This window comes from Manis javanica, chromosome 12 (genome assembly GCF_040802235.1).
Source record: "Manis javanica isolate MJ-LG chromosome 12, MJ_LKY, whole genome shotgun sequence".
NCBI classification, from domain to species: domain Eukaryota; kingdom Metazoa; phylum Chordata; class Mammalia; order Pholidota; family Manidae; genus Manis; species Manis javanica.
This window is the reverse complement of record NC_133167.1, coordinates 30956245-30973392: the sequence shown is the minus strand read 5'-3', so window position 1 is coordinate 30973392 and position 17148 is coordinate 30956245. Positions and strand designations below refer to the sequence as shown.

General features: G+C 35.9%; 1 protein-coding gene across 3 annotated transcripts in view; it reads left to right on the top strand.

Annotated features, from left to right (window-relative positions):
* Positions 1 to 17148, top strand: part of NBEAL1 (neurobeachin like 1) — a 241124-nt gene that overhangs the window by 60266 nt on the left and 163710 nt on the right. For all 3 annotated transcript variants that reach the window (XM_073218321.1, XM_073218319.1, XM_073218320.1), the window contains 2 exons: positions 14393 to 14475; positions 16891 to 16976. In XM_073218321.1, coding sequence (XP_073074422.1) covers positions 14393 to 14475; positions 16891 to 16976 — 169 coding nt within the window. The remainder of the gene's footprint in view (positions 1 to 14392; positions 14476 to 16890; positions 16977 to 17148) is intronic.

Here is a 17148-nt window from a genome sequence, read left to right as displayed (position 1 = left end):
CATATGAATTTTTGAACTATTTGTTCCAGTTCGTTGAAGAATGCTGTTGGTAATTTGATAGGGATTGCATCGAATCTGTATATTGCTTTGGGTAGGATGGCCGTTTCGACAATATTAATTCTTCCTAGCCAAGAGTGTGGGATGAGTTTCCATTTGTTAGTGTCCTCTTTAATTTCTCTTAAGAGTGTCTTGTAGTTTTCAGGGTATAGGTCTTTCACTTCCTTGGTTAGGTTTATTCCTAGGTATTTTATTCTTTTTGATGCAATTGTGAATGAAATTGTTTTTCTGATTTCTCTTGCTATTAGTTCATTGTTAGTGTATAGGAAAGCCACAGACTTTTGTGTGTTAATTTTGTATCCTGCAACTTTGCTGAATTCCAATATTAGTTCTAGTAGTTTTGGAGTGGAGTCTTTAGGGTTTTTTATGTACAATATTATATCATCTGCAAATAGTGACAGTTCAGCTTCTTCTTTAACAATCTGGATTCCTTGTATTTCTTTGTTAGGTCTAACTGCCATGGCTATGACCTCCAGTACTATGTTGAGTAACAGTGGGGAGAGTGGGCATCCCTGTCTTGTACCCGATCTCAGAGGAAAAGCTTTCAGCTTCTCGCTGTTCAGTATGATGTTGGCTGTGGGTTGATCATATATGGCCTTTATTATGTTGAGGTACTTGCCGTGTATACCCATTTTGTTGAGAATTTTTATCATGAATGGATGTTGAATTTTGTTGAATGCTTTTTCAGCATGTATGGAGATGATCATGTGGTTTTTGTCCTTTTTATTGATGTGGTACATGATGTTGATGGATTTTCGAATGTTGTACCATCCTTGCATCCCTGGGATGAATCCCACTTGGTCATGGTGTATGATCCTTTTGATGTATTTTTGAATTCGTTTTGCTAATATTTTGTTGAGTATTTTTGCATCTACGTTCATCAGGGATATTGGTCTGTAGTTTTCTTTTTTGGTGGGGTCTTTGCCTGGTTTTGGTGTTAGGGTGATGTTGGCTTCATAGAATGAGTTAGGGAGTATTCCCTCCTCTTCTATTTTTTGGAAAACTTTAAGGAGAATGGGTATTATGTCTGATAAAATTCCGAGGTAAATCCATCTGGCCCGGTGGTTTTGTTCCTGGGTAGTTTTTTGATTAGCACTTCAATTTTGTTGCTGGTAATTGGTTTGTTTAGATTTTCTGTTTCTTCCTTGGTCAGTCTTGGAAGTTTGTATTTTTCTAGGAAGTTGTCCATTTCTCCTAGGTTTTCCAGCTTGTTAGTGTATAGGTTTTCATAGTATTCTCTAATAATTTTTTGTATTTCTGTGGGGTCTGTCGTGATTTTTCTTTTCTTGTTTCGGATTCTGTTGATGTGTGTTTTTTCTCTTTTTCTCTTAATAAATCTGGCCTAGAGACTTATCTATTTTGTTGATTTTCTCAAAGAACCAGCTCTTGGTTTCATTGACTTCTTCTATTGTTTTATTTTTCTCAATTTTCTTTCTTTCTTCTCTGATCTTTATTATGTCCCTCCTTCTGCTGACTTTAGGCCTCATTTGTTCTTCTTTCTCCAATTTTGATAATTGTCTTTAGGCTATTCATTTGGGATTGTTCTTCCTTCTTTAAATATGACTGTATGGCTATATACTTTCCTCTTTAAACTGCTTTCACTGCATCCCACAGAAGTTGGGGCTTTGTTTTGTTGTTGTCATTTGTTACCATATATTGCTTGAACTCTATTTTGATTTGGTCCTTGATCCATTGATTATTTAGGGGCATGTTGTTAAGCCTCCATGTGTTTGTGAGCCTTTTTGCTTTCTTTGTACAATTTATTTCTAGTTTTATGCCGTTGTCGTCTGAGAATTAGGTTGGTAGAATTTGAATCTTTTGGAATTTCCTGAGGCTCTTTTTGTGGCCTAGTATGTGGTCTATTCTGGAGAATGTTCCATGTGCACTTGAGAAGAATGTGTATCCTGTTGATTTTGGGTGTAGATTTCTATAGATGTCTATTAGGTCCATCTGTTCTAGTGTGTTGTTCAGTGCCTCTGTGTCTTTACTTATTTTCTGTCTGGTGGATCTGTCCTTTGGAGTGAATGGTGTGTTGAAGTCTAAAATGAATGCATTGCATTCTATTTCCTCCTTTAGTTCTGTTAGTATTTGTTTCATATATGCTGGTGCTCCTGTGTTGGGTGCATATATATTTATAATGGTTATATCCTCTTGTTGGACTGAGCCCTTTATCATTATGTACTGTCCTTCTTTATCTCTTGGTACTTTCTTTGTTTTGAAGTCTATTTTGTCTGATACTAGTACTGTAACACCTGCTTTCTTCTCCCTGTTGTTACTGGTAATTGGTTTGTTTAGATTTTCGTGAAATACCTTTTTCCATCCCTTGACTTTTATTCTGTACATGTCTTTCGGTTTAAGGTGAGTTTCTTATAAGCAGCATATAGACGGGTCTTACTTTTTTATCCATTCTATTACTCTGTGTCTTTTGATTGGTGCATTCAGTCCATTTACATTTAGGGTGATTATTGAAAGATATGTACTTATTGCCATTACAGGCTTTAGATTTGTGGTTACCAAAGGTTCAAGGTTACCTTCTTTAGTATCTTACAGTCCAACTTAACTCGCTTACTGAGCTGTTATAAACACTGTCTAATGATTCCTTATTTCTCTCCCTTCTTATTCCTCCTCCTCCTTTCTTTATATGTTGGTTGTTTTAGTTTGTGCTCTTTTGTGTTTTCTTGAATTGCTTTTGTGGGTAGTTGATTTTATTTTGTGCCTTTAGTTAGTATTTGGTTGGTCTGCTTTGTTTGTTGTGATTTTATTTCCTCTAGTGACATATGTTTAGCCTTAGGAGTGCTCCCATCTAGAGCGGTCCTCCTGTAGAGGTGGTTTGTTGGAGGCAAATTCCCTCAACTTTTGCTTGTCTGGGAATTGTTTAATCCCTCCTTCATATTTAAATGATAATCATGCTGGATATAGTGTTCTTGGTTCAAGGCTCTTCTGTTTCATTGCATTGAAAATATCGTGCCATTCTCTTCAGGCATGTAAGGTTTCTGTTTAGAAGTCTGATGATAGCCTGATGGGTTTTCCTTTGTAGGTGACCTTTTCCCCCCCTCTAGCTGCCTTTAAAACTCTGTCCTTGTCCTTGATCTTTTAATTTTAATTATTATGTGTCTTGTTGTTGTCATCCTTTGGTTCCTTCTGTTGGGAGTTCTGTTGTGTACTCCTGTTGCCTGAGCGACTATTTCCTCCCCCAGTTTTGGGAAGTTTTCTGCAATTATTTCTTCAAAGATACTTTCTATCCCTTTTTCTCTGTCTCCTTCTGGTTCCCCTATACTGCAGATATTCCTCATTTTGTATTGGTCACACAGTTCTCTTAATACTGTTTCATTCCTGGAAATCCTTTTATCTCTCTCTGCATCAGCTTCTATGCGTTCTTGTTCTCTGGTTTCTATCCCATCAATGGCCTCTTGCACCTCATCCATTCTGCTTTTAAAGCCTTCCAGAGATTGTTTTATTTCTGTAGTCTCCCTCCCTACTTTGTCCGTTAGCTCTTGCATTTTTTCTGCAGCTCTATCAGCATGGTTATGACCTTTATTTTGAATTCTTTTTCAGGGAGATTGGTTAGGTCTGTCTCTCCAAGCTCCTTCTCTGGGTTTGTCTCTGTGATTTTGGTCTGGATCAAATTCTTCTGCCTTTTCATGGTGATAGAGGTAGTTGTGGGGAGCTGGTGCTTGTGTCGGCTGGGAGAACATCCTTTCTTGCTGGTTGTGGCCTTCCTCTCCTGGGAGAACGGCGACCCTTCATGCCTTGTGCTGGGCAGCTGCGCGCAGACCGGGTCTCTTATTCTTGTCCAGCCTATGTGGAGTAAGCTCCGCAGTTGCTGTGTAATGGCCTCTCTCAGGCTGCTGCTCTGCTATTGTGGAGCCGCATCAGGGGAACAGGCAGGAGGCTCTTTATCGCCATGAGGGGCCTCAGAGCTGAAAAGCTGCTGCCTGGAGGTTAGGGCACCTGGTGTTCCCGGGATTCCCTGCCTCTGGGCTGCGTGTCCTGGGACGCTTCTTTCCAGCTGTGGGGTCCTCGTCCCTTTAAGACTTTCAAAAAGCACTCGCTTTTCTTTGTCCCAGGGGTGCCGGCTGCAGGGACCCACTTGTAGGTTTTACTGTTCTGTTTACCTAGTATCCAGCACACCACGTGCTGTGTGTCTGTGCTCCCAGTGTGGATGAGTAGGACTGGGTAATTAGCAGTCCTGTGCTCTGTCTCCCTCCCCGCTCTGACTCCTCTCCTCCTACCGGGAGCTGGGGTGAGGGGCACTCGGGTCCCACTAGGCCATGGCTTGTATCTTACCTCCTTTGTGAGGCGCTGGCTTCTCACAGGTGTAGATGTAGCCTGGCTGTTGTCCTGTATCTTCTGGTCTCTCTTTTAGGAATAGTTGTATTTGTTGTATTTCCAAAAATATATGTGGTTTTGGGAGGAGATTTCCACTGGTCTACTCACACCACCATCTTGGCTCCTCCTTTGTCTATTTGTTTTTAATTGTGGAGCTTGTGTCAGTCAGGGTCTAGTCAAGGAAAACTGAAAACATGCTAAATATTTACTTATTTACTTATTAAGGTATCATTGATATACAATCTTACACAGGTTTCATCGGAGCAACATTGTGGTTTCAACATTCACCCATATTATCAAGTCCCCCCACACCCCATTGCAATCACTGTCCATCACATGCTAGATACTTAAAAAGAGACAATATAATACAGGGAAATTGTTAAGGGGGTATTAGAGAACTCAAAAAGCAACAGGGGTATACTAATTAATACAGAGATAGTGACTTCAGGAAGCAGCTACTTTCCTAGGGCTTTGTTAACAAAGGGAAGAGATTGGAGTCATAGAAACTGGAAGTTTGGAGAAGAGGCCCTGCAATGCTAGAGCTCAGACCTCTGAAGTGAGAGCATTGCCTAGGCAGTGCTGGTGTTACTAAGTAGGCATGAAGAGGCTGGTTCTGGGATAGCCAAAAATAAACTGAAGACAGGAACCAGCTGTGAATGCTACAGTTAAGAACTGTTGGCTGGTAAAAAATAAGTAGTAAAGAGTTAGTCTCTTTCAACTTTCCGGGCTCTGTTTAGTACTCACTTTTGGTTCACTACTCAACAGTGGGGGAGCTGGAGAAAGAGAAATATAGTTTGTAGAGTGCTTGTCTCAGCATCACCAAGTAGATAGAATGTAGAATGATAACATATAGGAGCTTAGTAACATATATAGTGTAGTTATCAGTACAAAGCCCAAAGAGGAGTTTTAGGTCTTCCAAATCCACCATACTTTCAATCTCAAGATTTTCCCATTTTCATTTTTAATTTAACCTGACCCATTTATAAATAATTGCCACTTCCTGCAATATTTCTTTACTACAGTATTTGGTTTTTATAGGCTTTTCAGGATTTTTAGGGTAGTATACCCTCATTTTGAATAATGACCATTGCATAATGGTGAAGAATTGATAACTGAGAGAACACTTATGTAGACTGTATGTTAATACTTTGTATGTTCTATGTAGTTATATTTTGTTGAAAGGAGACATCCTTTAGTTAAAGCAAAAAGTAGTAAATAGAAATAATCAGAACAAATACTCCAGTTATTAAATATAAGTACCCTATTTGCTTATTTATACATTTGCTTTCTTTTATGCCTTGAAAGAAGTTGTCTTAATTAGGGTTCTCCATGGAAAGAGAACCAGTAGTGTGTGTGTGTGTGTCTGTGTGTGTGTGTGTAGGAAGTTTTATTCTGTGCAGTTGCCTCACCTGACTATAGAGGCTGGGAAGTCCAAATCTGCAGTGTGGGATGGCAGGTTTGTGACCCAGGAAAGCCAGTCGTGCAGTTATAGTCCAAAGGCTTGTAGGTAAAGAGATGATGTTCCAATTCCAGTCTTCTAGTCCAAAAACAATCAGCTAGAGACCAGAATTGATAGTGCAGATGGAGTCTGATAGCAGTCTATTGGAGAATTCCCCTTTGCTATGAGAGGGTAATCTTTTTGTTCTACTCAGGCACTTTGGGGAGAGCAACTCCTTTACCCAGAGTTCAACCATTTAAATGTTAATCTTATTCAAAAACACCCTCCAAAACCTAAAGTTAACCATCAAATTTTCCTGATATTTTTCTTGAGTGTTTATTATTGGGAATACTCTAATGAACACTCTGAATACTTCTTTTTCTATTGAACTTTAATATGTCTCTTTTCTCAGGGAGATAGTGCTTTGAACTTTTCCTGACAAAGCTGTTGTATGAGGCTAAAATAGATTATGCCACAGTAACAAACAATAGATTAGAATAAGAGAGGTTTATTTCTTATTCATGCTGTCTGTCTACCATGGTTTGCAGGGAGCCTCTACTCATAGATACTCGTCATACTCAAGATCCCACGTTGACAGAGCTGCAAGCATCTCAGGCTTTGCTGGTTACCGTGAGAGAGAGAAATCTCTGATATGTCTCCCGTTGGTCTCATTTGGCAATTTAATGGTCTCATCTGGTCATGACATGACATATCTCATTTTCATTCAGAACTCTTTTGCCAGAAGTAATTGTCCCCATCTACCATAGTGAGACCAAGAAGTTAGTTCTACCTTGTAGAGGTTAGTTCTGCACTAGTTAGGTAGACATGGAAGTAGTTTTCAGACAGCACTGGCACTAACTTTTGCCTCTGCCTGTGTGCTGCTCATACTAAGGAGATTCAAAGAAGCTCATAACAGTGCTCTACTTGTAGACTTTCTATTCATTTAGCACTCTGGTTCTTGGCTAATCAGAGTTATCTTTATTTTGACATTTTTGTCAGGGGTTACTTAAGGAAATTATCGCTTCCTCTCATCTAATTCTTGCTATCAGCCCCTCCTACACCTTAGACTTTTTTTCTGAGCAGTAGGTCTCAACAGTGGGCATAAAATACTCAGTAAATCATATGCTATCATCCAGGCTTTGTTATTCCATTTACAGAGCATAGGCAGAGTAGATTTAGCATGGTTCTTAAGGGCCCTAGGATTTTCAGAATAGCCAGTACTTCATCTTAAAAGTCACCAGGTGCATTAACCCTTAACAAGAGAGTCAGCATCTCCTTTGAAGCTTTGGAACCAGTTTGAAATCCTCTCTAGTTATGAAAGTCCCAGATGGCATATTCTTCCAATAAAAGGCTGTTTTGTCCACACTGAAAATCTGTTGTTCTTTTTCCTCTCATTTTTTTCCTTCCTCTCTTTTTTCATTGAAGTATAGTTGATATACAATATTATATTGGTTCCAAGTATACAACACAGTGGTTCAGCAGTTACACACATTATTAAATCCTTACCTCAACTAGTGCAGTTACTATATGTCAACATAGGAAGATGTTATAGAACCATTGACTATATTCTCCATTCTGTATTATCATCCCCTTGACCAGCAACTTACATTATGATTGAGATTTTTGTGCCCTTTTATCACCCTCACTCTCACCCTTCCCACCCATCCACCCCAAACCCTCCCCTTGGTAACCATCAGCCATTTCTCAGTGTCTGCAAGTCTATGGCTATTTTGTTCATTTTGTTTTGTTTTCAGATTCCACAAATAAGTGAAATCATATGGTATTTGTCTTTCTCCGCCTGGCTTATTTCACTGAGCATAATACCCTCTATATCCATCTGTGTTCTTGCAAATGGCAGGATTCTTTTCTTTTTATGACTGCATAATATTCCATTATGTATATGTACCACATCTTTATCCATTCATCTATTGATGGTCACTTAAGTTACTTCCATATCTTGGCTGTTGTAAATAATGCAGCAGTAAACATAGGTGTGCATATATCTTTTCAACTCAGTTATTTTGTTTTCTTCTGGAGATTCCTAAAAGTTGAATTATTGGGTGGTATGGTATTTCTGTTTTTATTTTTTTGAGCAACATCCATACTGCTTTCCACAGTGGCAGCACCAATTAACATTCCTACAAATACTGTAGTGGAGGGGTCCACTACAGTATTTTCTCTACATCTTTGCCAACACTTGTCATTTCTTGGCTTTTGGATGTGGCCATTCTAACTGGTGTAAGGTAATAATATAATTTTGGTTTTGCTTTACATTTCCCTGTTGATTAACAATGTGGAACATCTTTTCATGTGTCTGTTGGCCATCTTTATTAATTTTTTTTTTGAAAAGTGTCTGTTCAGTTCCTCTACCCATTTTTTACTTGGGTTCTTTGTTTTTTGGTGTTGAGGCTTATGAGTTCTTCTTATATTTTGGAGGTTAACCAGTTAACAGATAAACCATTTATAAATATATTTTCCCATACTGTAGATTGCCTTTTTGTTTTGCTGACATGGTGTCTTTTGCTATACAGATACTTTTTAGTTTGATACAGTCCCACTAGCTCAGTTTTGATTTTGTTTCCTTTGCCCGAGGAGATGTGTCTAGAAAAAAATTGCTCATTCTTATTTCATGAGACTTTTGCCTATGTTTTCTTCTAAATTTTATGGTTCCATGTTTTAAATTAGGTTCTTTGATCCATTTCAAGTTTGCTATTGTGTATGGAGTTAGACAGTAATCCAGATTCATTCTCTTGAATGTAGCTGTCCAGTTTTGCCAGTACCAGTTGTTGAAGAGGCTTTCATTTCACAATTGTATGTTCATGGCTCCCTTTTCATAGATTAATTGACCATACATATGTGAGTTTATGTCTGAGCTCTCTATTCTGTTCCAGTGACTTGTAGGTCTAGTCTTATGCCAGTAACATACTGTTTTAATTACTGTAGCTTTGTAGTATAACTTGATGTCAGTTTTATTCTTTCTCAGAATTGCTTTGGCTATTCAGGGTCTTTTTGTGGTTCCATATAAATTTTACGATTATTCTCTCTAGTTCATTGAAAAATGCCCTTGGTGTTTAGATAAAGATTGCAATGAATGTGTAAATTGCTTTAGCAGGATGGCCATTTTGACAATATACAGTCTTGCCCTGTCCACGAGCATGGGATATTTCCATTTATTTGTATCTTTAATTTCTCCCATCAGTGTCTTACGGTTTTCAGAGTATAGGTCTTTCACCTCCTTGGTTAGGTTGATTCCTAGGTATTTTATTCTTTTTGATGAAATTGTCAGTGGAGTTGTTTTCCTGATTTCTCTTCTAGTTCATTGTTAGTATATAAGAATGTAACACTTCCTTATGTATTATTTTTGTTTCCTCCAACTTTGCTGAATCCAGTTACTAATTCTAATAGTTTTTTGGTGGAGTCTTTAGGTTTTTCTATATATAATGTCATGTCATCTGCAAACAGTGACAGTTTAACTTCTTCCTTACCTATTTGGATGCCTTTTATCTCTTTTTATCATCTGATTTCCATGGCTAGGATCTCCAGTACTTTGTTGAATAAAAGTGGTGAGAGTACACATCCTTGTCTTATTCCTGATCTTAGAGGAAAAACTTTCAGCTTTTTACCATTCAGTATGATATTAGCTGTGGTTTTGTCCTATATGTCCTTTATTTTGTTGAGGTATGTTCCCTCTTTACCCATTTTGTTGAAAGTTTTTATCATGAATGAATGTTGAATTTTGTAAAATGCTTTTTCAGCATCTATTGAGATGATCATATGGTTTTTATCCCTCTGTTAATACAATGTAGCACATTGATCTACAAATAATTGTACAGTTGTACAATTTGTACATTGGACAACACTTGGATTCCTGGAATAAATCCCATTTGGTTGTGATGGATGATCCTTTTGATGTATTTTTGAATTTGATTTGCTAATATTTTTATTGAGGTTGTTTGGATCTGTATTCATCAGGAATACTGGTCTGTAATTTTGTTTTGTTTTGTCTTTGTCTGGTATTAGAGTGATGCTGGCCTCATAGAATGGGGTTTGGAAGTATTCCCTCCTCTTCTATTTTTTGGAATACTTTAAGAAGGATGGGTATTAGCTCTTTTTTTAAATGTTTGTTAGAATTCAGCTGTGAAGCCTGAAAAATATTGATTAATGTAGCCATCTTCATTAATTATTTTATGTCTTTTGGATAACTTGCTGCATCTTTAACATACATCAGCACTTGCATTTTCACCGTGCATTTTTATGTTACTGAAATGGCTTCTTTCCTTAAACCTCATGTTTACAGCTCATGTAATCCACCTCTGTTAGTTTACAGATTTTCTTCTTGTTTCCTTCACCTCTCTCAGCCTTCATAGAATTGAAGAGAGTTAGGGCATTGCTCTGGATTAGGCTTTGGTTAAGGGAATGTTGTGACTGGTTTGACCTTCTATCTAGACCACTAAAACTGTATCAGTAATAAGACTGTTTTGCTTTCCTATCATTAGTGTGTTCCCTGAAATAGTACTCATAATTTCCTTCAAGAACTTTTCCTTTGTTTTCGCAACTTGGCTGTTTGATACAGGAGGCCTAGCTTTTGGCCTGTCTCAGCTTTTGTCCTGCCTTCATTATTTCTAACCTTAATCATTTCTAGTTTTTTATTTATAATAAGAGACATGTGACTCTTCCTTTAACTTGAAGACTTAGAGGCTATTTTAAGGTTATCAATTGGCCTAATTTCAATATTGTTGTGTATCAGGGAATAGGGAGACCTGAAGAAAGTGAGAGACAGAAAATGGTCTGTCTGTGTGGACTAGACAGAACACACACATTTATTAATTTAGTTTGACATCTTATTTGGGCATGATTTATAGCTCCCCAAAACAATTTACAGTAGTAACATAAAAGATCACTGCTCACAGATCACCATAACAAATATAATAATGAAAAAATTTGAAATATTGTGAAAATTACTAAAACATGACACAGAGACATGATGAGAGCAAATGCTATTACAAAAATGGCAATGATAAGACTTGTTTGATGTGGGGTTGCAACAACCCTTCAATTGTAAAAAAACACAGTATCGTCAAAGCATGACAAAGTAAAGTATAATAAAACAAGGTATACCTGTACAGGGGATCTATGGCAATACATTATATCTTATATATTAATGAGATTCTGAAGTTAAGTGGAAATTTGTAATGTACATATTTTCTTATCTGTACCTTTGCTTATCAAAACAGCTAAAGGTGATTAGAACAGGTTTAATTAAATAAGCATAATTCTAAATACAGAACCATTTAAAATTATATTTCTTGTTTGATGAAACGTGTGTGGATTTTTTTGATATCCATATGTAATTTGATTTTATTAATAGATTTGATTAATTTTTAGCTCAGTTTTTATTCTATTTGTAGAATCTCACATATTTAGAAAGATTTCCTCAAGTGGAACTAAAGTAAGTGTAGGGAAAGAAATCTTCCCTTGAAAATGATTTATTCATTCATTAAATATACTCAAAAATATATTTATTGAGTTCCTACATTGTGTCCAGTGAAAGTTTAGTAGGACTTATTGCCTGCCCACAGTGAAAAATAATTTAAGTTATGCCCTGGAGTTCTACTTGTCAAATCTGGGACAATGTATACACAAAAATAATCAATTACAGTAAATTACAAGCCATTGTGGAAAAAAGGAATTCATGAGTCCATGCCAGTGATAGACAGACAGATAAGGGAGGAGAGAGGCCTCCTTGCTTATAGTAAAAGGCCTGGTGCCAATTAGGAAATAAATAGGGGATGCTTGTGTTGGGAAACAAAATTCAACATTTTGCACACATCATAAGAAGGATATGGATTGGGATGCTAAATCTAGGAGAAATTTTAGAAAGGAGCATCATTTTTGGATAGTTTTAAAATGTTTCCCCACAGATTATTTATTTATTGCAAAGGAAAAGTTAGGAATTGTTTTATAATACTGGACAGTACATTGTCTGGATGATCAAAATTAACATCAACATTGAGAAGCAGATAAATCTCCTGTACCTCCAGCTATGATAGTCTGAGAAGGACACACTATTGCTTGTATAGTATCTCAGCCGAGAATGCATAATCTGAATCTAATTGTATGGAAATATCAAACCCAAAATGAAGAATATTTTAATGAATGAAGTTGGGGGTGGGGGACAGCATTCTTTACAAGTGTCATAAAGGAGTCATAAAGTGTCATATTGAAGGAGGCTAAAGAGATTAGACAGTTAAATGCAATACCTGACTCTAGAAAGGGAGCTGTATATAGGGGGTGGGGGAAATACTATAAAGTATACTATGGGGTCAATTAATAAAACTGGATTATAAATGATAGGTTAGATAAATGTATTAATGTTAAATGTATTGAAATATATACTGTGGTGTCATGTAAGACAGTATCCTTATTCTTAGGAAGTATACACTTAAGCATTTAGAGATTTTAAAAAAGGGCCAGAATATACATAATTTGCTCTTAAATGTTCTGAAAAATATATGTCTGAATATGTGTATATATAAATATATGTGCACTAAATATATGGGGTAAGAGTGACCAAATGTAAAGCATTTGGGATAAAGTGGTAACAATGAACCTGGGTAAACTATATTTGAAGTTCTTTGTACTATTTTTATTCTTGTAACTTTTGTGAGACCTTGTAAATATTTCTAGATAAAAAGTTAAAAAAAATAAGAAAAGTAGTTCTGTCATAGGCATGTTGGGAGCACAAAAAAAAGAAGCACAAAATAATTGACTGGGGTACATGAACTTAGAAAACTGAGGCACAAACGAATGTTTTGCTGCCTTATCAGAGACCTATTGGTATTTATTAGCATCTGCTAAGTGCTACCTGCTTCGGCCACGTATCAGATAATAATGGAGAAACTATGTTGTGTTCTAAAAATTGTACAAAACTAAGTTTGTTTTTAGCTGTTCTATCTATTGAAAGCATACGTTGAAGATTACTGATGCTTTAATATGTGTGTTACGTATAATAGTTTTTACCCTTTTTATGTTAGCACATTACATTTTAAAAACACTACAGTGGAAATGATTTATGTTCGTATGTTACATCTAATACAGGGCCTTAAGGATGAGTTATTAATCACAGATTGCAGGAGTACATTTTTATTATGTTAACCAAGTGGGAATGCTCATTGTTTTTGTTTGTAACACAGGGTGTTTGGATAGGATATATCCAACCTCTTAATTGATACCATAATTTATAATAAATGTGCAAAATGTTAATAATCTACTGGATAAACCTATCTGAAAGCTAAATCAAATTTCATCTTTTTAAAACTAATTTTTCTACCACATGTCTGGATTTCTTCTGAGGGCATGACTGAATTTTTATTTTGAAACTCCAATAATATTTGTATTGTCATAAAAAAATTTTTGACAATGGTCTTAGTTAAAAAGGAAGATCTAGTCTATGATGTTATATTTGAAATTAAATACAGAGAGTATGATAATTCTTATGCCCTCTACACAATGGCAAATGGTATAGATTTGGAAAGCAATGTAGTAGCAAATGGTGTCTGATACGATTTTAGTGAGTCTGAATATTAGATCTGGATATAGAACTTTATTCTGTCATTTGAGTCCAGCAATGCATATTTTATTTGGCTTATTCTACAACTAAGTGACTTTTCTTTCTAGCTTTAAATAATTGTAAAGAAATTAATTTCAACCTCTCAGTCATGGTTGCTAAGAAGAAAGCTGCTGAATCCAGTGTTTTATCAGATCATATTTAGATGTATGGAATTTCTATGTGCTGGTTCTTCAAACTTTTTGCATTTCTGTTGGTTTTATCTCACAATGTTAAGAGCATTTTCAGGACCTGAAAAAAAATGTGTAATTTTTTTTTTTTTAAACTTGCAGCAGTCCACCATTGTAACAGGCTTTTATTCTCCAGTCCCCACACCACCATGCCCAGCAAAGAGACTCATTTTGTGTTGAATTGAAATGTTCTTGGTATAAGCACATGCTATTTGTGTTGGCCTTACCAAAGTCTGTAGAAATATTTTAGTTATTATAACTACTGGAATTGTTTTCAAAAACAAACATATTCCCAGCCCATACTGGGTATACATGGTTAAGATAGAAGAAGCCAGTGATATGGTCTTTGTGTCCAGATAAAATTGCAGAAAGTCGCACAGAGTAGCCTGACTTCTGGTGAATTTTAGTTGCACTGTAGTAATAAGCTACTACCTTAGGTGTCAAATTAGCAGTGCTGCTGAACAAATTCTTTTACAGACTGGCTAGTTCCTTTTCCTGTTTCCAGTTGTTTGGAGATTTAACCTGGGTGCTGTGTTGCACCATTAAGCATTTAAAAAATGCCTGCTTAATTTAATAGAAGGAATACCTTCATTGGTGAACATATAAGTTACTGGCTAGATTTCTTTTTCAAGATTATGCTAATCCAGGAGATATATTATTCAGTACATAAATCAAAGTAAAATATTACATTAATTTTATAATTGTTTTTATAATTGTGCCATGTCTACTTGCCCATGTTATAATTTGGTATTAACTTCTTTTTAATGATAGACGAATCCTTAGTGCTGTGGAAAAGAGCAGACAGAAATATAAACCAGCTTCTCTCACAGTGGAGTTCGTCCCTTTCTTTTATCGTAAGTAACAGCTCTAACTTTGATTTTGAAGTTATCTTACTTTGACTTTGATGTTGCTTTGATTATTCCTTTGATTCAGCTTTGTGTATTTGTAAGATAAAGACTGTGAGAACCTGTAACTAGAGAACTTGATTCATATTTTGCTGAGATTATTGTTCTTTCTTTTCTTTAATTTACTGTTCTGAAAGTGTGTGTTTTTCCTGTGAGAGGAGCTGAATATTTTAGTGATGGTAGTGTATTTTAGAACTTCAGAATTTTTACTGCAAATAAACTTGAAAGTTGGCTACTATATGTGTAACTATATGTTTTGTTAAAAAAAACATTATTGTATTTGAGAATATAGAAAAATTTTCAAATATAAAAGGAATGAGCACCTTGTGTTTCCCACTCAAATTTTAACGTTTCGCCATTTTGCCATGTTTGTTTAGTTCTTTCTCTCTCTCTCTCTCTTTTTTTTTTTTTGCCTAAGAAGTAAGACATAAATAATCCTTGATTGTTAAGGTAAGATGATTGCAGCACCCACTCTGCTTGACCATTGGTAGTGATAGTGGCTTCAGCTAGATAATCAAACTCACGTGTCCACAATAGGCTATGCCTGGAACTGGAGGAACTCAAAGGACACAAAACAGGAAACCCAGCAAGTCTGTAGAATAGTGTAGGTGTTTCTATTCAGCAGGAGATTTTCACAACATTCCATGAGCTATTCTTCAGTTCTTTAAAAGAGGGGAGACCAAATTTGTGGGTGTGTAAAGCCATCCTGTCTTTGAAGCACAGTAACCCATAGAAGCCACTGTACATTGTAATCGTCCATGAATGTAACTTCCAAATCCTGGGAAGGGAAATGCCTAAATTGCAAGTTACACTGCAGTCAGGGAAACCCAAGTTTATGAGTTCCTGGCAGGTATTTATAGTCATTCATAGTTGTCCTTGTCCATCTCAAGGGCCATTTTTACCTTAAGCAATGTTGCCTGGTAACACATTTGTCCTCTGTGCACATTTGTCAGGTTTCCAGTGATGTAATTTCACTCCAACAGTCTTATGACTAGAGTTTACATAGTATATCTTGTTACATTTTTTTATGTGTTTTCTGTGTGTCTGGTGTGGTTGAACGACACCCTGTTATCTTCTGGCTCTGTGTAAAATCTGACAATTACTGAGCTTATGATTTCTTGGTAGGTTTTTACCTGTCTTGTGGGATTTCACACTATCATGTAATGATTGATACTTGGACTCAAAGTGAGCCCTGTGCATGATTCTGGAGGGCTTTCTCTGTATAGCTTCCTTCACTCCTGTACTGCTTCACAAATTCCATTGCCTAGGCCTCACCAAACTTCTCATCTGTCTCCTAACTCAAATTTCTAGAACCTAAAATTTCTAGAACCTCCAATTTTCTAGTTATTTCTTACAGAAAACCATGTGTAATGATAGTTATTCCAAGAGAGATGGAATGACTTAATTTTTAAGTGTAAATTTCTCTCAGTACATTTTACCTCAAAGCTCTTTCTTCTGGTAATATTTGTTATGTAAAATACTAGAAACAATTCTATTGTAGTCTTATCTTCATGTGTACTGATATATGCAAAATAATATACATTACTGGATTATCAGCAGTATCAAAAGAAAGGGGTGAGGCATCAAAGTTTACCAGTAGAGAACAGATTAAGTAAAGGATATCATTGTAGTGGTATGAATAAAGCAGGTATGTATGCCAAGGTGTAATAATACCCAGGATGTAATAAGTTAAAACAAAAAAAAAGAGCATGAACAGCTTTTATTCTTTTTAATTTTAAGGTGTGGGAGCATAGTAGATTTTGCAGTAGGTTGGAGGGAGTCTTACTTTTCCTTGTCAGTTTTTTTTTACTTTTTCTTTGTCATGTGCATGTATAATGTTTTAAAAACAATAAAATAATTTGCAATATTAAAGGAAAGATTACTATTGCTATTAGAATTTTACAATACGGGCCCTGGAGTAGACCCAGGAAATAATTTTATCCAGTTCTTTGAATTTTATAATTGAATAATTATACTCAATTACACTAACAGGAGGCAATAGTAGTAAAAAGGCATCTAATTTTATGTTAGGTTTCAGTCAATTTCTAGCTCTCTCACTTAGCCTTGTGGCTTTATACAGGGTATTAAATTTTGACCTTCCATTTCCTCATTTATCAATGGGACAAATATCCTCATATGGAGGAGTATTATGGGAATTTAATGAGATAATGTAAATAAGGTATCTAAAATATTACCTAATAAATGGTTTTTCTTTTTCTTCCCTATGAAAAAATGCATATCAACCTGTCTTTTTTTAGCTTTTTCACAAATAATTCTTAATGTTTCAGTAATAAGTGTTCCTTAGAGGTAAATCATACTGTGAAAGAGAAATCTTACATGCTTATTTGTGAATTACATTCACAGAGTGTTTTCAGGAAAGTGAACATCTCAAGGAAAGTCTTAAGTGTTGTTTATTGCATCTCTTTGGAGCCATTGTAGCTGGTGGACAGGTGAGGAAAATGAAAATTAATACATAAAACAGTGAGAAATTTTCCATGGATTATTTAGTGTGTAATTTTGTCTTCTTATACTTTTATGAACCATACAAATATTTTTCTGAGTTTGTATCTTGTTTAAAGCGAATCTGTTATTTATTTTGTTATTTCCAAAAATCCTAAGTAA